At 58.1% G+C, this 22,631-nt stretch overlaps 1 protein-coding gene and 2 long non-coding RNA genes across 5 annotated transcripts; 2 read left to right on the forward strand and 1 right to left on the reverse strand.

Annotated features, from left to right (window-relative positions):
- Window positions 1-35: 35 nt before the first annotated feature.
- LOC127461244 (keratin, type II cytoskeletal cochleal-like) lies at window positions 36-20,668 on the forward strand. Its single transcript, XM_051768875.1, has 9 exons — window positions 36-528; window positions 3,688-3,896; window positions 8,001-8,061; window positions 10,916-11,011; window positions 12,711-12,875; window positions 13,738-13,863; window positions 17,042-17,262; window positions 18,678-18,712; window positions 19,616-20,668. The coding sequence occupies exons 1-9, from the start codon at window positions 139-141 to the stop codon at window positions 19,780-19,782; spliced, it is 1,470 nt and encodes a 489-aa protein (XP_051624835.1). The 5' UTR covers window positions 36-138; the 3' UTR covers window positions 19,783-20,668.
- On the forward strand, window positions 3,915-7,478 carry LOC127461256 (uncharacterized). The gene is made up of 3 exons (XR_007900000.1): window positions 3,915-4,129; window positions 4,165-7,051; window positions 7,360-7,478. It is a non-coding gene; the product is annotated as an uncharacterized LOC127461256 (long non-coding RNA).
- Window positions 8,125-10,156, reverse strand: LOC127461260 (uncharacterized). 3 transcript variants are annotated; one of them, XR_007900008.1, is made up of 4 exons: window positions 10,008-10,156; window positions 9,793-9,958; window positions 9,242-9,312; window positions 8,125-8,690 (listed from the first exon to the last, which is right to left on the reverse strand). It is a non-coding gene; the product is annotated as an uncharacterized LOC127461260 (long non-coding RNA). The 3 variants fall into 3 exon arrangements; XR_007900007.1 differs by lacking the exon at window positions 9,242-9,312 and adding an exon at window positions 9,625-9,695; XR_007900009.1 differs by lacking the exon at window positions 9,242-9,312.
- Window positions 20,669-22,631: the final 1,963 nt, after the last annotated feature.

A 22,631-nucleotide genomic window follows, 5' to 3' on the forward strand; every position in this document is an offset into this window, starting at 1 on the left:
CTGTCGCCCCGGGGCCAAGCCCAGCTCGCCCGGCCGATAAAAGGGGCGGCGGGCGGGACGCCGCCCTCACTGCCCCGCGCCGCTTCCAGCCGAGCTCTGGCACAGGTGTGGGATTCGGGAATACCCTCTGGAGCAGCCATGAACCGCTCCGTCAGCTTCAGCTCCCGCTCGGCCGCCGGCCCGGCCGTCACCCAGCTCCGGGTGAGCTCCGTGTCCTCCACCCGCGGGCTCGGCGGCCCCGGGCTCGGCCGCGCCGGGGGCTTCGGCAGCTCCAGCCTCTACAGCCTGGGCTCGGCCAGGAGGGTCTCCACGGCCGGGAGCGGCTCCTACAGCGCCCGCTCGGGATTCGGCCTCGGGAGCGCGGCCCTGGGGGCCCTGAGCCCCGGCGGCATCCAGGAGGTGACGGTGAACCAGAGCCTGCTGACCCCCCTGAACCTGGAGATCGACCCCAGCATCCAGAGGGTGCGCAAGGAGGAGAAGGAGCAGATCAAGACCCTCAACAACAAGTTCGCCTCCTTCATCGACAAGGTGAGGGCTGGGGGGGGGGGGTGGAGATCTGGGGGGCGCAGGTGGGACCCAAAATGTGCTCAGAGCTCTGGGGGAGCTGCTGAGCACCCAAAAATCTGCCTAAAGCTCTGGGGGAGCTGCTGAGCCCCCAAAAATCTGCCTAAAGCTCTGGGGGAGCTGCCGAGCACCCAAAAATCTGCCTAAAGCTCTGGGGGAGCTGCCGAGCACCCAAAATCTGCCTAAAGCTCTGGGGGAGCTGCTGAGCACCCAAAATCTGCCCACAGCTCTGGGGGAGCTGCTGAGCACCCAAAATCTGCCCAGAGCTCTGGGGGAGCTGCTGAGCCCCCAAAAATCTGCTTTTAGAGCTCTGGGGGAGCTGCTGAGCACCCAAAATGTGCCCAGAGCTCTGGGGGAGCTGCTGAGCACCCAAAAATCTGCCCAAAGCTCTGGGGGAGCTGCCGAGCACCCAAAAATCTGCCCAGAGCTCTGGGGGAGCTGCTGAGCACCCAAAATGTGCTCAGAGCTCTGGGGGAGCTGCTGAAACACCAGATGGGACCAAAAATCTGCTTGAGAGGGGCCCCAAAATCTGCCCAAAGCTCTAGGGGAGCTGCTGAGCACCAGGGGGGACCCAAAATCAGCACTAGAGGGGACCCAAAATTTGCTCAGGGCTCTGGGGGAGCTGTTGAGGACCCAAAATCTGCTTTTAGAGCTCTGGGGGTGCTGCTGAGCACCAAATGGGACCCAAAATGTGCTCGGAACTCTGGGGGAGCTGCTGAGCACCCAAAATGTGCTCAGAGCTTTGGGGGAGCTGCTCAGCACCCAAAAATCTGCTTTTAGAGCTCTGGGGGAGCTGCTGAGCACCAAATGGGACCCAAAATGTGCTTAACCCGGCTGGGAAATCATGAACAGGCTCGGGATCAACCCTGAAGGATGGGGGGGGATAAATTCTTAAGGGCGTGGTGGGGTTCAGTCTGTCCCAGATCGGTGGAGGGACCCGGGGTGTGTCCCCCAGCTGGAAAAGGGACCTGGGGTCTGGCCCTGAAACTGGAAAAGGGATCAGGGGTGTGTCCCCCAACTGGAAAAGGGAACTGAGGTGTGTCCCTCAACTGGAAAAGGGACCAAGGATCTGTCCCTCAGCTGGAAAAGGGATCAGGGGTCTGTCCCCCAGCTGGAAAAGGGAACTGAGGTGTGTCCCTCAACTGGAAAAGGGACCAGGGGTCTGTCCCTCAGCTGGAAAAGGGACCTGGGGTCTGTCCCTCAACTGGAAAAGGGACCTGGGGTCTCTCCCTCAGCTGGAAAAGGGACCAGGGGTCTGTGCCCCAAGTGGAAAAGGGAACTGAGGTGTGTCCCTCAACTGGAAGAGGGAAGTGGGGGTCTGGGCCCAAACTGGAAGGGGCCAGGGGGGTCCATCCCCCAGCTGGAAGGGGGAACCTCACCCTCTGCACCCCAATCCCTCTCGTTCCTGGGTTTCTCAAAGCCCTGCTGGTTTGCCCTCAGCAAAGGGCTCTGCCCTCAGCAAAGGGCTCTGCCCTCAGCAAAGGGCTCTGCCCTCAGAAAAGGGCTCTGCCCTCAGCAAAGGGCTCTGCTCTCAGCAAAGGGCTCTGCCCTGCCCTGCCCTGCCCAGCTTGGCTTTGTTGTGCCCCTTCCTGGACCTGCTGCTGCCCAAATGGGGGGGCAGGGTTTAAAAATCTGCTCCCTCCCCCCCAGCCCAGCCCCGAATTCGGGGAGGGAAAGGTTGTCCCAGCAGGGCAGAGCTGGGTAAAGGAGAGCCTGGTAAAGCAGAGCTGGGTAAAGCAGAGCCTGGTAAAGCAGGGATGGGTAAAGCAGAGCTGGGTAAAGCAGGGATGGGTAAAGCAGAGCCTGGTAAAGCAGAGCTGGGTAAAGCAGAGCTGGGTAAAACAGAGCCGGGTAAAGCAGAGCCGGGTAAAGCAGAGCTGGGTAAAACAGAGCTGGGTAAAGCAGAGCTGGGTAAAACAGAGCCGGGTAAAGCAGAGCCGGGTAAAGCAGAGCTGGGTAAAGCAGAGACTGGTAAAGCAGAGCCTGGTAAAGCAGAGCTGGGTAAAGCAGAGATGGGTAAAGCAGAGCCCACCGGGTGTGCCTGTGCTGCCCTGCCCTGCTCTGAGCTGCCCTGCACCCCCTCCCCGACCTGCCCTGCACCCCCTCCCCGACCTGCCCTGCACCCCCTCCCCGACCTGCCCTGCACCCCCTCCCCGACCTGCCCTGCACCCCCTCCCCGAGCTGTCCTTTACCCCCTCCCCGCCTTGCACCGCCTGGTCTTGTGTAAACCCGGCTCTGGCATCCCCGAAATGTCAGGAATCCCGTCCTGGACTTGCAGGAACTGTCCGAGCCTGAGCTCTGGGGGTGGTTTCTGTGGAGTGTCAGCCCGGCAGAGTCTGGAAAAGGGAGCAGAACCTGCTTATCTTTAATCCCTTCAAAGCCCCAGAGCCACAAACCCGGGCCCAGAGCAGCTCTGGGCCTTCCAACCCCCCTCTGGTCCTTCCCACCAGCCACTCACACCTTTGGGACACCCACACCCTTGGGACACCCACACCCTTGGGACACCCAAACCCTTGGGACACCCAAATCCTTGGGACACCCAAATCCTTGAGACACCCAAACCCTTGAGACACCCAAACCCTTGGGTGCTTCCCACCAGCCACCCAAACCTTTGGGACACCCACACCCTTGGGACACCCAAACCCTCGGGACACCCCTTTTGGTGCTTCCCACCAGTTGCCCAAACCCTTGAGACACCCAAACACTTGGGACACCCAAACCCTTGGGACACCTAAACCCTCGGGACACCCCTTTGGTGCTCCCCATGAGCCACCCACACCCTTGGGACACCCCAATCCTTGAGACACCCAAACCCTTGGGACACCCAAACCCTTGAGACACCCACACCTTGGGACACCCCCTCCGGTGCTCCCCACTAGCCACCCAAACCTTTGGGACACCCAAACCCCCGGGACCCCCAAACCCTTGGGTCACCCACACCCCTGAGTCACCCCCTTGGGTGCTCCCCACGAGCCACTCACACCCTTGGGTCACTCACACCCCTGGGTCACCCAAACCCCTGGGTCACTCCTACCCCTGGGTCACCCCCCGTCCCATCCCAGCCCTCCCAAATTTCGCGGCTCATCCCCCCTTTCCCCGACTGACGCCGGGCTCCCTCTCCAGGTGCGGTTCCTGGAGCAGCAGAACAAGATGCTGGAGACCAAGTGGACCCTCCTGCAGGAGCAGAAAACCACCCGCAGCAACATCGGGCCCATGTTCGAGACCTACATCAGCAACCTGCGGCGGCAGCTGGACGGGCTGCTGGGGGACAAGGGGCGGCTCGAGGGGGAGCTCAAGAATATGCAGGACCTGGTGGAGGACTTCAAGAACAAGTAACGTGTCCCCCCACCCCGGCCCAGCTGCCAGGGGGGGCTTTTCCAGCCGGGAATGAGGAGCTCAGGGCAGGGAAGCTGCCGGGGTGATCCCGCTCCTTGTTCCCGTGTGGGCGAGGGTCTCCAAACTCTTGGCTTTGCTTTGGGGTCTCCTGGGGGCTGGAAGGGAAACTCTGGGGTCTCCTCGGGGCTGGAAGGGAAACTTTGGAGCTGGAGAAGCCCCAGGTTGGCAGGTGATCCTGGCTCATTCCAGAGACAGGGAATGGAGCAGGCTGGGAGGCGATTCCTGGTTGTTCCATGGGCAGGGAATGGAGCAGGCTGGCAGGTGATCCCAGTTCATTCCGTGGGCAGGGAATGGAGCAGGCTGGCAGGTGATCCCAGTTCATTCCGTGGGCAGGGAATGGAGCAGGCTGGGAGGTGATCCCAGTTCATTCCAGAGGCAGGGAATGGAGCAGGATGGGAGGTGATCCCAGTTCATTCCAGAGGCAGGGAATGGAGTAGGATGGGAGGAGATCCCAGTTCATTCCAGAGGCAGGGAATGGAGCAGGATGGGAGGTGATCCCTGGTTGTTCCGTGGGCAGGGAATGGAGCAGGATGGGAGGTGATCCCAGTTCATTCCATGGGCAGGGAATGGAGCAGGATGGGAGGAGATCCCAGTTCATTCCATGGGCAGGGAATGGAGCAGTTCCCCGGCCTCCCTGACAGGGAGGGAGGTGTTTTCCAGCCAGGAATTAGCCAGGAATTCGGAGTTCAGGGCAGGGAAGCTGCCGGGGTTCTTCCCGCTCCTTGTTCCCGTGTGGTCGAGGGTCTCCAAACTTTTGGCTTTGCTTTTGGGGCCTGTTTGGGGTTGGAAGGGAAACTCTGGAGCTGGAGGAGCCCTGTGGGTTCCACAGGCTGGGAGGTGATCCCAGGAATGGAGCAGGGTGGCAGGTGATCCCAGCCATTCCAGGGGCAGGGATGAAGCGGGATGGAAGGTGATCCCAGCCATTCCAGGTGATCCCAGCCATTCCAGGGGCAGGGATGGAGCAGGATGGAAGGTGATCCTGGCTCATTCCAGGTTATCCCAGCCATTCTAGGGGCAGGGAATGGAGCAGGATGGAAGGTGATCCTGGCTCATTCCAGGTGACCCTCCCCAGTTCCATGGGCAGGGAATGGAGCAGCTGCCCTGCCCTTTTTCAGCCACTTTTCTGGGAGGAGCCCGGGAATCAAAGGCCCTTTGTCCCAGCCCGGCCCAGCCCGGCCAGGCCTGGAACGGGAGGGAAGGGAAGAATAGAATGGGAGGCACCGGGAGAACTGGATGGGGCAGGAACCGACAACAAACAACCCGGATAATCCCCGGGGCGTGGCCGGGGAAAGCCAATACCCGGAGATTCCCAAGGAACCGCTCGGGAATGGGGTCTGTCCCGGCCCTGCTCCTGCTCGTCCACAGCCAGAGCTGGTTTGTTCCCAGGGGAGTTCAATCCCAGATTTCAGCCCCATTTCCCGTGGATTCCAGGGGCACATTTCCAGTGTATCCACGTGCACATTTATTATATCCATGTAGAGCCAAACCCTCTGGAGCAGGGAAGTGGGAATTCAGAGCAGAGGGAGTGGGGATGCAGCACCTGGAATGCAGGATCTGCTTCTCCCCCTTTCCGTGGGGAAAATCCCATTTATAAACGGGAAACCCAAACCACGACCTGCCCCGGAGGTTCCCATTCCCCCTTTTCCGTGGGTCTGGTTCCCACAGGAATTCCCAGTTAATTCTGGGGGGAGGGGAGGAGGAGATTTCTGCACAGGAGGTTCCAGGGGATGAGATCCAGCCCCTCATCCAGGAATTGTTTGGGAAGGAATTCCTGGCTGGGAGGGTGGGGAGGCCCTGGGATGGAATTCCCAGAGAAGCTGTGGCTGCCCCTGGATCCCTGGGAGTGTCCAAGGCCGGGCTGGATCCCCCTGGGATGGTGGGAGGTGTCCCTGCCCATGGAAAAGTGGGATGGGATGGGATTTAATGCCCCTTCCCAACCCATTCCAGGATTCCTTGATTCTGGAGCCAGGCTGGGAGAGCTGGGAATGTTCCCCTGGAGAAGGGAAGGATCCAGGGAGAGCTTGGAGCCCTTTCCAGGGCCTGAAGGGGCTCCAGGAGAGCTGGAGAGGGACTGGGGACAAGGGCTGGAGGGACAGACACAGGGAATGGCTTCCCACTGGGAAAGGGGGGATTTAGGGGGGATATTGGGAAGGAATTCCTGACTGGGAGGGTGGGGAGGCCCTGGGATGGAATTCCCAGAGAAGCTGTGGCTGCCCCTGGATCCCTGGGAGTGTCCAAGGCCGGGTTGGATCCCCCTGGGATGGTGGGAGGTGTCCCTGCCCATGGAAAGGTGTCCCCTGGATGGGCTTTGAGGTCCCTCCAACCCAACTCATTCCATGATCCCACCACTTATTGCCCGTTTTGGTGGAGCTTCCCCCACGAAAGGAGGAATTTGCTGTTCCACTCTGGAAGAATTCCGTGGTTTTCCCTCTCTCTGCTCATCCCTCGGGTCCGTGGGCGCCGCAATCCCGGCAATTCCCGGCGTTTATTCCCTGCAATTCCCCGCCTGCGGTTCAGTGACCTCCGCAGGGACAATGTCCGCGGACCCCGGCGGGGAAGGGGAGGGGCCGGGAGGGCGAGGGAGCTCCTTTGGAAGGCAAATTCCAGGGATTGTGTCAACAAAGGGCGTTGCCCCGGCAACAGCGATTCCCAAACAAGCGGGGCAGGTGGTTCCCGCTCCGCTCCCGGGGTGACTTTCAGGATTCAGGATCCCGGGAGCAGCTGGTTGGGCCGGGGGGGTGCAGGGGCAGCTGATCCAGGGCTGAAAATCCGGGATTCTCCAGGAAAAGCAGCGGAGAAGGGGGATTTGTCTGCTGGGGATCTTCAGGGGAGCACCCGGAGAGCTGGAGGGGAACAGGCGGAGATTTTGAGGTGAACACCTGGAGTTTTTAGGGAAACACCTGGAGTTCTTTAGGTGGACATCCCAAAATGTGTAGGTGAACACCTGGAGATCTTTAGGGGAACTCCGGGAGATCTTTAGCTGAACATCTGGAATTTTTTAGGTCAACACTTAAGAGTTCTTTAGGAGAACACCTGGAGTTTTTTGGGTGAACACCTGGAGATCTTTAGGAGAACACCTGGAGTTTTTTAGGTGAACATCTGGAGTTCTTTAGGCGAACACCTGGAGTTTTTTAGCAGAACTCCTGGAGATCTTTAGGTGAACACCTGGAGGTTTTTAGGTGAACCCCTGGAGTTTTTTAGGTGAACACCTGCAGACCTTTAGGGGAACATCCAGAGATCTTTAGGGGAACACCTGGAGACTTTTAGGTGAACATCTGGAATTTTTTAGGTCAACACCTGGAGATCTTTAGGGGAACGCCTGGAGTTCTTTAGGAGAACCCATGGAGTTTTTTAGGGGAACACCTGAAGACCTTTAGGAGAACACCTGAAGACCTTTAGGAGAACACCTGGAGATCTTTAGGGGAACCCCTGCAGACCTTCAGGTGCTCCCCCACAGCAGGGATGTCCCCGGGATCTCGGTCTGGGGGGGCTCTGGAGCACAGTGAGGGCGATCAACACCCACCCTCAGCTCCTGCAGGACATTCCCAAAAGCCTGGAAGGGGGAAGTGTGGAGTGGAAGCAGCGTCGGGAAGGCTCGGACGGGCACAGAGGAGTCTGTGGGATCTGGGGACACTTTGGGACACTTTGGGACACTTTGGGACACTGCAGCCCTCCAGGGGGGAGGAGCAGGAGCAGGAGTCTCCTGCAGCACAGGAGATTTTAGGGAATGTGGGAAAGCAGGGTGGGGAAAAGCTGCTCTCCAGCTTTGAGGCATCAGCTCATCCCAGCAGGAGCTCCGGGCCAGAGCTGGCACCTCCAGCCTCGGGGAGCCCAAAAACGGAGGGAGAGGGAAGAGAACTGGGATAGCCCTTCGTGGGGACACTTCCCTCTCATCCAGGCTCCTTCATTTTCCCTCTCATCCAGGCTCCTTCATTTTCCCTCTCATCCAGGCTCCTTCATTTTCCCTTCCATCCAGGCTCCTTCATTTTCCCTTCCATCCAGGCTCCAACTTCACAGAAATCCCCCTGTTTTTTTGGCAGGTACGAGGACGAGATCAACAAGCGCGCGGCGGCTGAGAATGAGTTTGTGGTGCTCAAGAAGGTGGGACCCTGGGAATGGTGGGATCCTGGGAACTGTGGGATCCTGGGAATCGTGGGATCCTGGGAACTGTGGGATCCTGGGAATTGTGGGATCCTGGAAATCGTGGGATCCTGGGAATCGTGGGATCCTGGGAACTGTGGGATCCTGGGAACTGTGGGATCCTGGGAACTGTGGGATCCTGGGGGTTGTGGGATCCTGGGAATTGTGGGATCCTGGGAACTGTGGGATCCTGGGAATCGTGGGATCCTGGGAATCGTGGGATCCTGGGAACTGTGGGATCCTGGGAATCGTGGGATCCTGGGAACTGTGGGATCCTGGGAACTGTGGGATCCTGGGAATCGTGGGATCCTGGGAACTGTGGGATCCTGGGAACTGTGGGATCCCGGGATGCTTTGGGTGGGAAGGGCCCTTAAATCCCACCCAGCGCCACCCCCGCCGTGGGCAGGGACACCTCCCGCTATCCCGGGGGCTCCAGTTGGCCTGGGACACTTCCAGGGACAGGGAACTATTCCTGGGATTGCAGCCCTTCTGCCCTCCCTGTCCCTACTCCGTGTTTACTCCCTGTCCCTACTCCATATTTACTCCTTGTCCCTACTCCATGTTTACTCCTTGTCCCTACTCCATGTTTACTCCTTGTCCCTACTCCGTGTTTACTCCTTGTCCCTACTCCATGTTTACTCCTTGTCCCTACTCCGTGTTTATTCCTTGTCCCTACTCCGTGTTTACTCCTTGTCCCTACTCCATGTTTACTCCTTGTCCCTATTCCATGTTTCCCTCTGTCCCTATCCCGTATTTACTCCTTGTCCCTACTCCGTGTTTACTCCTTGTCCCTACTCCATGTTTATTCCTTGTCCCTACTCCGTGTTTACTCCTTGTCCCTACTCCATGTTTACTCCTTGTCCCTACTCCGTGTTTACTCCTTGTCCCTACTCCATGTTTACTCCTTGTCCCTACTCCATGTTTACTCCTTGTCCCTACTCCATGTTTACTCCTTGTCCCTACTCCGTGTTTACTCCTTGTCCCTACTCCATATTTACTCCTTGTCCCTACTCCATGTTTACTCCTTGTCCCTACTCCGTGTTTATTCCTTGTCCCTACTCCGTGTTTACTCCTTGTCCCTACTCCGTGTTTACTCCTTGTCCCTATTCCATGTTTCCCTCTGTCCCTATCCCGTATTTACTCCTTGTCCCTACTCTGTGTTTACTCCTTGTCCCTACTCCATGTTTATTCCTTGTCCCTACTCCGTGTTTACTCCTTGTCCCTACTCCATGTTTATTCCTTGTCCCTACTCCGTGTTTACTCCTTGTCCCTACTCCACATTTATTCCTTGTCCCTACTCCGTGTTTATTCCTTGTCCCTACTCCATGTTTACTCCTTGTCCCTACTCCATGTTTACTCCTTGTCCCTACTCCGTGTTTACTCCTTGTCCCTACTCCATGTTTACTCCTTGTCCCTACTCCGTGTTTATTCCTTGTCCCTACTCCGTGTTTACTCCTTGTCCCTACTCCATGTTTACTCCTTGTCCCTATTCCATGTTTCCCTCTGTCCCTATCCCGTATTTACTCCTTGTCCCTACTCTGTGTTTACTCCTTGTCCCTACTCCATGTTTATTCCTTGTCCCTACTCCGTGTTTACTCCTTGTCCCTACTCCATGTTTACTCCTTGTCCCTACTCCATGTTTACTCCTTGTCCCTACTCCGTGTTTACTCCTTGTCCCTACTCCATATTTACTCCTTGTCCCTACTCCATGTTTACTCCTTGTCCCTACTCCGTGTTTACTCCTTGTCCCTATTCCATGTTTCCCTCTGTCCCTATCCCGTATTTACTCCTTGTCCCTACTCTGTGTTTACTCCTTGTCCCTACTCCATGTTTATTCCTTGTCCCTACTCCGTGTTTACTCCTTGTCCCTACTCCATGTTTATTCCTTGTCCCTACTCCGTGTTTACTCCTTGTCCCTACTCCACATTTATTCCTTGTCCCTACTCCGTGTTTATTCCTTGTCCCTACTCCGTGTTTCCCTCTGTCCCTACTCCCACTTTCCTCCAGCTCTGCCCGAGCGCCTGAGGTTCCACCCTCAGAATTCCAAAGGTTCCACCCTCAGAATTCCAAAGGCAGCTCCCAGCAGCCCCCGAGGTCCCCCCGGGCGCAGGGAAGGGGATCCACATCCCGGGGGGATTCCTTTACCCGGAGCTTCCTTTGGGACCTTTCCCAAGGTCTCCGTGTCCAGCAAACGGGGATCCAGGGGAGCCTCAGGATGCTCAGGATCCTCCCCACCGGCAGAATTAGATCCCGAGGGATCGGGTTCAGGCCCTGGGGATCCTTGGAATGCTCAGGATCCTCCCCACTGGCAGAATTAGATCCCGAGGGATCGGGTTTAGTCCCTGGGGATGCTCAGGATCCTCCCCACCGGCAGAATTAGACCCCAAGGGATTGGGTTCAGGCCCCAGCATGTCCCTGGGGATCCTCGGGATGCTCAGGATCCTCCCCACCAGCAGAATTAGATCGAGTTTAGGCCCTGGCGTGTCCCTGGGGATCCTGGGGATGCTCGGGATCCTCCCCACTGGCAGAATTAGATCCCAAGGGATTGGGTTCAGGCCCTGGCATGTCCCTAGGGATCCTTAGAATGCTCAGGATCCTCCCCACCGGCAGAATCAGATCCCGAGGGATCAGCTTCAGGCCCTGGGGATGCTCAGGATCCTCCCCACCAGGAGAATTAGATCCCAAGGGATCGGGTTTAAGCCCTGACATGTCCCAGGGGATCCTCGGGAAGCCTCGTTTGGGAGCCCCCAAGGCCTGGCTGGACTCCGACGGCAAAGCTTCACAGTTCCCTGCATTATCCCTGGTTTTTTTTTAGGATGTGGACGCCGCCTACATGAACAAGGTGGAGCTGGAGGCCAAGGTGGACGCGCTGACGGACGAGATCAACTTCCTGAGGGCTTTCCAAGAGGCGGTGAGGAAAGGAGGGCAGGGACGGGGGGCTGGGAATATCCCTGTGCTGTTCCCAGGGGTGGGAAAGGGGCTGGGAATATCCCTGTGCTGTTCCCAGGGGTGGGAAAGGGGGCTGGGAATATCCGTGTGCTGTTCCCAGGGCTGGGAAAGGGGGCTGGGAATATCCCTGTGCTGTTCCCAGGGGTGGGAAAGGGGGCTGGGAATATCCCTGTGCTGTTCCCAGGGCTGGGAAAGGGGGCTGGGAATATCCCTGTGCTGTTCCCAGGGCTGGGAAAGGGGGCTGGGAATATCCCTGTGCTGTTCCCAGGGGTGGGAAAGGGGGCTGGGAATATCCCTGTGCTGTTCCCAGGGCTGGGAAAGGGGGCTGGGAATATCCCTGTGCTGTTCCCAGGGCTGGGAAAGGCCATGGAGATGGGGCTCTCCCCTTCCAGAGAGCCTGGAATGAAGGGATTCCCTGGAATTGCCATGGGCTGTGCCAGGGATTTCCCCCCGGCCGGGGTGGGATTCCCTGCAAACCATCCCGGGACAGGATTATTAACAATTTGGATGGAATTCTCCTGACTATTGATGATTTGGATGGAATTCTGATTATTGATGATTTGGATGGAATTCTCCTGATTGTTGATGACTTGGATGGAATTCTGATTATTAACAATTTGGATAGAATTCTGATTATTGATGACTTGGATGGAATTCTCCTGATTATGGATGATTTGGATGGAATTCCAGTTACCGACAATTTGGATGGAATTCCAATTATTGATAACTTGGATGGAATTCTCCTGACTACTGATGATTTGGATGGAATTCTTATTATTGATGATTTGGATGGAATTCTGATTGTTGATAATTTGGATGGAATTCTCCTGATTATTGATGATTTGGATGGAATTCTTATTATTGGTGACTTGGATGGAATTCTGACTATTGATAATTTGGATGGAATTCTCCTGATTATTGACAATTTAGATGGAATTCTGATTAATAACAATTTGGATGGAATTCTGATTATTAACAATTTGGATGGAATTCTGATTATTAACAATTTGGATGGAATTCTCCTGACTATTGATGATTTGGATGGAATTCTGATTATTGATGATTTGGATGGAATTCTGATTGTCGATGATTTGGATGGAATTCTCCTGATTGTTGATAATTTGGAAGGAATTCTCCTGATTGTTGATGATTTGGAAGGAATTCTCCTGATTATTGATGACTTGGATGAAATTCTGATTGTTGATGGATGGAATTCTGATTATTAAGAATTTGGATAGAATTCTGACTGTTGATGATTTGGATGGAATTCTGACTGTTGATGATTTGGATGGAATTCTGACTGTTGATGATTTGGATGGAATTCTGACTATTGGTGATTTGGATGGAATTCTGACTATTGGTGATTTGGATGGAATTCTGACTGTTGGTGATTTGGATGGAATTCTGACTATTGGTGATTTGGATGGAATTCTGACTATTGGTGATTTGGATGGAATTCTGACTGTTGACAATTTGGATGGAATTCTGATTGTTGACAATTTGGATGGAGTCCTCCTGGCTGTTGCTGCCTTGCCTGGAATCCTCCCTCTCTGCCTCCCTTTCCCTCCCGGGGTTCTCTCTCCCGCCCGCTTCCCAAAGGAGAGGCCCTTCCGAACTCAGGGATCACAGAGGGGGGGTGGAATGTTTGTTTTTCCCTGCAGGAGATCAACGAGCTGCAGGCCCAGATCTCCGACACCTCGGTGGTGCTTTCCATGGACAACAGCCGGAACCTGGACCTGGACAGCATCATCGCCGAGGTGAAGGCGCAGTACGAGGACATCGCCAACCGCAGCCGCGCCGAGGCCGAGGCCTGGTACCAGACCAAGGTGGGGAAGGGAAGGATCCAGGGACACCTTGGAGCCACTTCCAGGGCCTGAAGGGGCTCCAGGAGAGCTGGAGAGGGACTGGGGACAAGGGCTGGAGGGACAGACACAGGGAATGGCTTCCCACTGGGAAAGGGGGGATTTAGGGGGGATACTGGGAAGGAATCCTTGACTGCAAGAGCAGTGAGGGCTGGGATGGGATTCCCAGAGGAGCTGTGGCTGCCCCTGGATCCCTGGGAGTGTCCCAGGCCGGGTTGGATCCCCTGGGATGGTGGGAGGTGTCCCTGCCCATGGAAAGGTGGGATGGGATGGGATTTAATGCCCCTTCCCAACCCAACCCATTCCAGGATTCCTTGATTCTGGAGCCAGGCTGGGAGAGCTGGGAATGTTCCCCTGGAGAAGGGAAGGATCCAGGGAGAGCTTGGAGCCCCTTCCAGGGCCTGAAGGGAAGGATCCAGGAGAGCTGGAGAGGGACTGGGGACAAGGGCTGGAGGGACAGTCACAGGGAATGGCTTCCCAGTGCCAGAGGGCAGGGAGAGATGGGATGTTGGGAAGGAATTCCTGGCTGGGAGGGTGGGGAGGCCCTGGAATGGATTTGCCAGAGGATGCCCCTGGATCCCTGGGAGTGTCCAAGGCCGGGTTGGATCCCTCTGGGATGGTGGGAGGTGTCCCTGCCCATGGCAGGGGGTGGAATGGGATGAGCTTTAATGCCCCTTCCCAACCCAAACCATTCCCTGATTCCAGGATCCACACCTCTCCCAGTCCCTGCATCCCGTGTGCCATGAGGGGGAGAGGTTTTATCCCACTAATTAACCCCATCCTGACTGCTAATTAACCCCATCCCGGTCTCTGTTCCCCGCCCCAGTACGAGCAGCTCCAGGTGACGGCCGGGAAACACGGGGACGACCTGAGGAACACCAAGAACGAGATCACGGAGATCAACAGGGTCATCCAGAGGCTCCAGGGGGAGATCGAGAGTGCCAAGGCCCAGGTGAGGACCTGCAGGGCCTGATCCCTCTGGGGACCCCTGACAGGAGCCAGGGAACGGCCGGAGATGTGACAGGAGGGGTTGGGATGGATTTTGGGGAAGGTTCTTCCCCTGGAGGGGAGTCAGGCTCTGAACAGGCTCCCCAGGGTTTGGGATGGATTTTGGGGAAGGTTCTTTTCCTAAAGGTGAGTCGGGCTCTGAATGGGCTCCCCAGGGTTTGGGATGGATTTTGGGAAAAGGTTCTTCCCCCCGAGGTGGGTCAGGCTCTGAATGAGCTCCTCAGGGTTTGGGATGGATTTTGGGAAAGGTTCTTCCCCCAGAGGGGGATCAGACTCTGAACGGGCTCCCCAGGCTTTGGGATGGATTTGGGGAAAGATTCTTTTCCCAGAGGTGGGTCAGGCTCTGAATGAGCTCCCCAGGGTTTGGGATGGATTTTGGGAAAAGGTTCTTCTCCCAGAGGGGGGTCGGGCTCTGAATGGGCTTCCCAGGGTTTGGTCACAGCCCCAGAGCTCCAGGAGGGCTTGGACAACACCCTCAGGAGTTGGATTTGGGGATCAGTGGGATTTTCAGGCTTGGAAAATGCCCTCAGGAGTTGGATTTGGGGATCAGTGGGATTTTCAGGCTTGGAAAACGCCCTCAGGAGTTGGATTTGGGGATCAGTGGGATTTTCAGGCTTGGAAAATGCCCTCAGGAGTTGGATTTGGGGGTCAGTGGGACATGGAGCTGATGGCCCCTGTGGGTCCCTTCCAGCTCCAGGCATTCCACGATTCCAGGGGTGTTCCGGGGCTCTGGGTGTCACACAACACCTGCACTTGGGGACCCTGGAGCTCCTTTTCAACCCTAAGGATTCAGTGACCTGGTGAAGCATTTTGGGGGGGCTGTCCCAGTAACCTGGTGAAGCACTTTGGGGGATCTGTCCCAATGACCTGGTGAAGCATTTTGGGGGGGCTGTCCCAGTAACCTGGTGAAGCATTTTGGGGGGTCTGTCCCAATGACCTGGTGAAGCACTTTGGGGGATCTGTCCCAGTGACCTGGTGAAGCATTTTGGGGGGGCTGTCCCAGTGACCTGGTGAAGGTTTTTGGGGTGACTGTCCCAGTGACCTGGTGAAGCACTTTGGGGGTGTTTGTCCCGCTCATCCCCAAGGATTCCAGTCCCCCTGGGGCAGGAGGGGTGTTGTGAGGGATGTGATCCCGACAGGAAGGTGGGAAGGTGGGGCGAGGAGGAGCAGGAACCAAGCCCGGGATGCAGAGCCCGAGGGCGGGGCTGGGGTGGCCCCACACCTTCCTCCTCTGCCTGGGCTCGGCGCCCACTCCCCTTTTCCAGCAGGGAACACCCTGTTTGGGCACACACGGGAATTTCTGGGCGCTCTGTTTGCTCTGCCCGGGGGTTTTTATCTCCCTATCGGAGGGCTGGGGCCGGGCCGGGCACCGAGCGGCTCCCCCCGGGACCTGAGGCCGCTCTGGGGTAACCTGAGCTCCCCGAGCCGCTGATAAAGCCGCTGATTCATCCCCGGCTTTGTTTGGTTTCGGGGCAGGGAGGCCCCGACACACGCGGGGGTTGGAGCCAAGAGCTGCCCCGAGCGGCTCTTTGAGTAATGACCGAGAGCACAAAGCCCATTGTGAGCCCTTCCTGCCAAAACCGGGCCCTGGGGAGGGGCAGGGGCACAGCCGGGGGTTCCAGCTCCATGTGGGGCCTCGGGGGTGCTTTTGGGGTGGGACTGGGGGGTTTGGGGGCTCCAGGTCTGCTCCAGGTCCTGCTGCCCCTCAACAAATGTCCCCTCATCAAAGGTTGTCAGAGACCCACCAGCTCCCAACTTGCTCCGGGGTGAATTAGGAGGGGCAGGGGCACAGCTGAGGGTTCCAGCTCCACGTGGCCCCTCAGGGGTGGTTTTGGGGTGGGTCTGGGATGTTTGGTGGCTCCAGGCCTGCTCCAGTCCACACTTGAAAGGTTGTTGGAGCTTGAGCATCTCCCAACGAGCTCCAGGGCTAATTAGGAGGGGCAGGGACTGAGCTCCAGGGATCCCACTGAGCTCCTCCAGGGATCCCACTGAGCTCCAGGGATCCTGCTGAGCTCCAGGGATCCCACCGAGCTCCAGGGATCCCAACTGAGCTCCTCCAGAGATCCCAACTGAGCTCCAGGGATTCCCCTGAGCTCCAGAGATCCCAACTGAGCTCCAGGGATCCCCCTGAGCTCCTCCAGAGATCCCAACTGAGCTCCAGGGATCCCACTGAGCTCTGAGGATCCTTCTGAGTTCCAGGGATCCCACTGAGCTCCAGGGATCCCACTGAGCTCCAGGGATCCTTCAGAGCTCCAGGGATCCTGCTGGGCTCCAGGGATCCCTCTGAGCTCCAGGGATCCCAACTGAGCTCCAGAGATCCTGTTGAGCTCCAGGGATCCCAACTGAGCTCCAGAGATCCTGTTGAGCTCCAGGGATCCCCCTGAGCTCCTCCAGGGATCCCACTGAGCTCCAGGGATCCTGCTGAGCTCCAGGGATCCCCCATAGTTCCTCCAGGGATCCCAACTGAGCTCCAGGGATCCCACTGAGCTCCAGAGATCCCAACTGAGCTCCAGGGATCCCCCACAGTTCCTCCAGGGATCCCCCATAGTTCCTCCAGGGATCCCACTGAACTCCAGGGATCCCAACTGAGCTCCAGGGATCCTGCTGAACTTCAGGGATCCTGCTGAGCTCCAGGGATCCCCCTGAGCTCCAGGGATCCCAACTGAGTTCCAGGGATCCCAACTGAGTTCCAGGGATCCCCCTGAGCTCCAGGGATCCCAACTGAGTTCCAGGGATCCCCCTGAGCTCCAGGGATCCCACTGAGCTCCTCCAGGGATCCCACTGAGCTCCTCCAGGGATCCCAGCTGAGCTCCAGAGATCCTGCTGAGCTCCAGGGATCCCCCTGAACTCCAGAAATCCCTCTGAGCTCCAGAGATCCCCCTGAGCTCCTCCAGGGATCCCCCTGAGCTCCAGAGATCCCCCATAGTTCCTCCAGGGATCCCCCTGAGCTCCAGGGATCCCCCTGAGCTCCTCCAGGGATCCCTCTGAGCTCCAGGGATCCCCATAGCTCCTCCAGGGATCCCCCATAGCTCCTCCAGGGACCCCCCATAGCTCCTCCAGGGATCCCGCTGTGCTCCAGGCCCCTGAGCTGATCCCGCTGACGCCCTGCCCCGTTCCCACAGCGAGCCAAGCTGGAGGCGGCCGTGGCCGAGGCCGAGGAGCGCGGGGAGCTGGCCCTGAAGGACGCCCGGGCCAAGCTGGCCGAGCTGGAGGACGCCCTGCAGAAGGCCAAGGCCGACATGGCCCGGCAGCTCCGCGAGTACCAGGAGCTCATGAACGTCAAGCTGGCCCTGGACATCGAGATCGCGACCTACAGGAAGCTGCTGGAGGGGGAGGAGAGCAGGTGGGGATTCCCTGGGGAATGGAGCCGGAATTCTGCCCCTCGGGGACAGCGGGAGAGCCCAGCTCCCATTTCCACGGGGAAACATGGGCAAAAAACCCCCTTTTTTAGCTGATTTTTGGTCCTGAAGGGGCTTCATTCCCTGTGGAATTAAGACAGAACTTCCAGGGCTCTCCAGTCCCCCCAGCTGGGGACATTGTGAGGGCCCAGCTCCCATTTCCACGGGGAAACACAGGCACAAAAAACCCCCTTTTTTAGCTGATTTTTGGTCCTGAAGGGGCTTCATTCCCTGTGGAATTTGGGCAGCACTTCCAGGGCTCTCCAACCCCCCAGCTGGGGACATCAGGAGAGCCCAACTCTGATTTCCACAGGGAAACACAGGCACAAAAACCCCCTTTTTTAGCTGATTTTTGGTCCTGAAGGGGCTTCATTCCCTGTGGAATTTGGGCAGCACTTCCAGGGCTCTCCAATCCCCCCAGCTGGGGACAACAGGAGAGCCCAGCTCCCATTTCCATGGGGAAACATGGGCAAAAAAACCCCTTTTTAGCTGATTTTTGGTCCTGAAGGGGCTTCGGCTGAAGAGCCGAACTGGTAAATTCTTGGGGGGGGGGGAAATATTGAGAGTTTTGGGGAAAATAAGCAAGGGAGGGAAAAGATTGGTTTCCATCATAAGCAAAGGAGGGGAAAATTGTTTTTCACCACTTGTGGTGCTGTGGGAGAACGATTCCAAGGGGAAATCCCTGTGGGATTAAGACACAACTTCCAGGGCTCTCTCATCCCCCCCAGCTGGGGACATCATGAGAGCCCAGCTCTGATTTCCACAGGGAAAATACAGTCAAAAAACCCCTTTTTTAGCTGATTTTTGGTCCTGAAGGGGCTTAATTCCCTGTGGAATTTGGGTAGCACTTCCAGGGCTCTCCAATCCCCCAGCTGGGGACATCGGGAGAGCCCAGTTCTGATTTCCACACAGGAAAGGGAAACACCAGCAAAAAAAACCCAACTTTTTTTATCTGATTTTTGGTCCTGAAGGGGCTTTGGCTGAAGAGCCGAACTGGCAAATTCTGGGGGGGGGGAAATATTGAGAGTTTTGGTGAAAACAAGCAAGGGAGGGAAAAGATTGGTTTTCATCATAAGCAAAGGAGGGGAAAATTGGTTTCCACCACCTGTGGTGCCGTGGGAGAACGATTCCAAGGGGAAACCCCTGTGGGATTGAGACAGAACTCCCGAGTTCTCTCACCTCTCCACTGGGATGAGGGGCTGGATCCAGCCCCGGGGGGAGGGGGATCCCCCGGGAAGGGTCATTCCTGAATTCCCAGGAATTCCTGGATCCCCCGGAAGGGTCATTCCTGAATTCCCAGCCCCGGGAATGCCGGGAATGCCGAGTCTGACCCCTCCTCTCCCTTTGTCCCCTCCCGCAGGTTGGCCGGGGACGGAGTCGGGAACGTCAACATCTGTGAGTGGGGCTGGGGGGTGGGGGTGGTTGGGGGGTTTTGTTTGTAGGGTTTGTTGTTTTTTTGTAGGGTTTGTTTTTGTAGGGTTTGTTGTTTGTTTGCGAGGGCCCGAAGGGGCTCCAGGAGAGCTGGAGAGGGACTGGGGACAAGGGCTGGAGGGACAGACACAGGGAATGGCTTCCCACTGGGAAAGGGGGGATTTAGGGGGGATTTTGGGAAGGAATTCCTGTCTGGGAGGGTGGGGAGGCCCTGGGATGGATTTCCCAGAGGATTCCCCTGGATCCCTTGGAGTGTCCAAGGCCAGATTGGATCCCCCTGGGATGGTGGGAGGTGTCCCTGCCCATGGAAAGGTGGGATGGGATGGGATTTAAGGTCCCTCCAACCCAACCCATTCCAGGATTCCTTGATTCTGGAGCCAGGCTGGGAGAGCTGGGAATGTTCCCCTGGAGAAGGGAAGGATCCAGGGAGAGCTTGGAGCCACTTCCAGGGCCTGAAGGGGCTCCAGGAGAGCTGGAGAGGGACTGGGGACAAGGGCTGGAGGGACAGACAGACACAGGGAATGGCTTCCACTGGGAAAGGGGGGATTTAGGGGGGATATTGGGAAGGAATTCCTGTTGGGAGGGTGGGGAGGCCCTGGGATGGATTTCCCAGAGAAGCTGTGGCTGCCCCTGGATCCCTGGGAGTGTCCAAGGCCGGGTTGGATCCCCCTGGGATGGTGGGAGGTGTCCCTGCCCAGGGCAGGGGGTGGGAACGGGATCACCTTTCCACTCCCTTCCACGATTCCCTGGAGAATCCATGGGATGGCTGCTGGAACCCCCCCCTCCCCTTTCCCGGGGGTTCCCAGCCGGGTTTGGATCTCCCGGGGGCTCAGGGTGTGTTCTCCCTGTTTTCCCTCTCCTGCCCAGCCGTGGTCAGCTCCAGCGGCGGCGGCTTCTCCAGCTCCGGAGGATTCCTGGGAGGAGCCCTGGGGGCCGGGATGGGCAGCGGAGCCCTCGGCTTCTCCTCCGGGGGGGCCACCAAGTCCTACTCCATCACCACCACCTCCAGCAGCCGCCGCAGCGTCAGGAAGTAACTCCGGGAGGGAGGGAAACCCTCGGGAAGAGATGCCCGGGTGCCTCTCGCGGGAAAAAGCGGCTGCAAAACAAATTCCTGCCCCTGCCACGACACTCCCGAGGCTCCGTCCTGCTCCCGAGGCTCCATCCCGCCCCGGAACGTCCCCCCGGGAGCAGGATCAGCCCTCCCGGGGCTGGATTTGGCAAATCCCACATTCCCCGCTGCGCCTTTGCTGAAGAGACCGGGAGATTCTGCCCCCCCTTGATTGGATTTGGGAAGATTTCCATCCCTCGGGTCTCACCCCGGGCTGGGTTTTTTAAAACGTGTCAGGGAGAAAAGGGTGAAACCGCTCTGGATTTCTCCTTGTTTTCCTCTGGGAATGGGCTCAGGGCTGGAATTCCACGGTTCTCCTCTGCCCGGAGCTGTTTTCTGCCCAAGGGCAGATTTATTTCGGGCTCTTTGGAGCAAATAACCCATCAGCTCCTCCCTCCCCTGTTCCCTGTTCTTCAGCGCAGCCCAGAGCTCGAGGGACATTGCTGGAAATCCAAGTGTCCCACTCCAAAGGGGGAGAACATTCCCAGTTCCTGGGTGTCTCTGTTCACTCCGGGGGTATTTTGGGATCTCTGGGGTCTCCTCCCGCGAGGCAAAAGCGAGTTTGGGGTTGGCGCAGATCCCAAAAACTCCTCCTTCCTGCCCGGGCGGGGCTTCGGCTCCCCCGGGCCGGGGGAGGGCGAGGTCGCGGCTGCCGCGGGAAGAGTTTTTAGGGAATATCTCCAAGGAACTGCGCGGCCATCCCGTGCTGGTGCTCGGCCGTGTCCCGGCGGTGCGGTTTTGGGCGGAATTTTGATGCTTTTCGTGTCTGTCCCGAGGCCTTTAATAAAGTTTCCCTTTTTCCTGCTCGTTCAGTCCCGGCTGAGTTCTTGGTGCTGCTCGGGAGCGACGGGAATTATCCGGGAATCCCCTTCCTGCTGCATCCAGAGCCTGCCCTGGGGCACCTGGAGCAGGGACCGGGTGGGATTTGGGTCATTCCCGACGGGATTTTCCCTGTCTGGAGGGCAGAGGGAGGAGAGGGCTGGGGTTGGGTTCTGCTCCGGGGGAAAGGAGGGATCCGGTCCCTCTCCCTCCAGGGATGTGGGAGCCTCCCCAGGGCTTGGAGAGGGGAATCTGGGACATGATTCCTGCTCCTCTGGGGGTCCGTGGGGGGATTTGTGCCTCCTCCCCCCCACACCACAGAGCAGGGCTCTGCTGCCACAGGAACTGTCCAAAAAGGGGCATTGGAAGGTAAAACGAACCGAATGAAGCTCCGGGTACGACTGAGGGAGATCCTGCACCTTGGGCAGCCTCTGCCTTCCAAAAAGCAGAGGAGAAGGGGTTGGGGGGGTTGACACCTCTCGTGGGATCGCTCCAGGAGTGTCCTCTTGGGGAATAACTGACGGGAGAGCCGGGGCTGGGAGCTCCTTCCAGCCCAAAGGGTTCAGAAAATCCCCGTGAACAGAAGTTTGGGCTGGGGATATGTCCATTTTCCAGCAGAGGGGGTGGGTGCAGAGGGACAGAAATCCGGGAAAGGCAGCCAAGCTTTTCTAGGGAATGAACCTGGGCCTTTCCCAGCCACCTCCAGGCCCCGGGATGTGGCTCAGGTGCTTCCCAGGTGCCTCTTCCAGGTGCCCTCATGCTTGTCCTGGCACACGTGGAGCTGGGACAGTCGAGTGAGTTTGAGCAGACCCTCCCAGCAGGGCACTTTGCTGGGGTCCAGCATCTCTTTTTGCCTTTTTCTTTTCCTTGCTTTTTTCAATTTTTCTTTCTGTTTTCCTCTCTGCTCTTCCAGTGTTTCCACTCCACGCCCTGGAACAAGGCAAGAGCTGCCCCGAGAGCGTCTCAGGTGGCGTGAGTGAGGACAGGCAGCAGGTTTGAGGAGAGAGGAGCTGCTGGGACCGAGCCCGGGGCTGGGTGTCCCGAAGAATTCCATAAAACCCCTTTAGGGCAGCGCCCTGCAGTCGGCTCCTTCCACACGCCGCAAATCCGGGCCCCCGAGTGCCAGCCCGGCACCGTGAGGGTGAGTCAGGCTCAGATCTGGGCTGGGCCGGGATTAACGAGGGCTGGAACGGCAGCCCCGGGGCACGGCTGGGGCTGCTGCGGCTGGGCAGGGAGGGAGGGGGTGGGGGGGGTGGAGGGGACAGGGAGGGGGTGACAGGGACAGAGAGGGGGTGACAGGGACAGGAGGTGGTGACCAGGGACAGAAAGGTGGGGACAGGGACAGGGAGGGGGTGACAGGGACAGAGAGGGGGTGACAGGGACAGAGAGGGGGTGACCAGGGGTAGATGGAGATGTGACAGGGACAGAGAGATAGTGACAGGGACAGGGAGGGGGTGACCAGTGACAGGGGGTGGTGACAGGGACAGAGAGGGGGTGACAGGGACAGAGAGGGGGTGACAGTGACAGGGAGGGGGTGACAGGGACAGAGAGGGGTGACAGGGACAGGGAGGTGGGACCAGGGACAGGGAGGGGGTGACAGGGACAGGGAGGGGGTGACAGGGACAGAGAGGGGGTGACAGGGACAGGGAGGGGTGACAGAGACAAAAAGGGGGTGACAGGGACAGAGAAGGGGGAACAGGGACAGAGAGGGGGTGACAGGGACAGGGAGGGGGTGACAGGGACAGAGGGGGGGTGACAGGGACAGGGAGGGGGTGACAGGGACAGAGGGGGGGTGACAGGGACAGGGAGGGGGTGACAGGGACAGAGAGGGGGTGGAGGGGACAGGGAGGGGGTGACAGGGGCAAGGAGGGGGTGACAGGGACAGGGAGGGGGTGACAGGGACAGGGAAGGGGTGACAGGGACAGGGAGAGGGTGACAGGGACAGGGAGGGGGTGG

This window comes from Manacus candei, unplaced genomic scaffold, assembly GCF_025592945.1.
Source record: "Manacus candei isolate 608988 ecotype Guabito, Panama unplaced genomic scaffold, ASM2559294v1 h1tg000098l, whole genome shotgun sequence".
NCBI classification, from domain to species: domain Eukaryota; kingdom Metazoa; phylum Chordata; class Aves; order Passeriformes; family Pipridae; genus Manacus; species Manacus candei.

Excerpts from the sequence above, each read along its gene's own strand:
- LOC127461244 (XM_051768875.1), top strand. The coding sequence starts at position 139 with ATGAACCGCTCCGTCAGCTTCAGCTCCCGCTCGGCCGCCGGCCCGGCC. Across the intron at positions 13,864-17,041 it reads TCGAGAGTGCCAAGGCCCAG|CGAGCCAAGCTGGAGGCGGC; the intron begins GTGAGGACCTGC and ends CCGTTCCCACAG. Across the intron at positions 18,713-19,615 it reads AGTCGGGAACGTCAACATCT|CCGTGGTCAGCTCCAGCGGC; the intron begins GTGAGTGGGGCT and ends TCTCCTGCCCAG.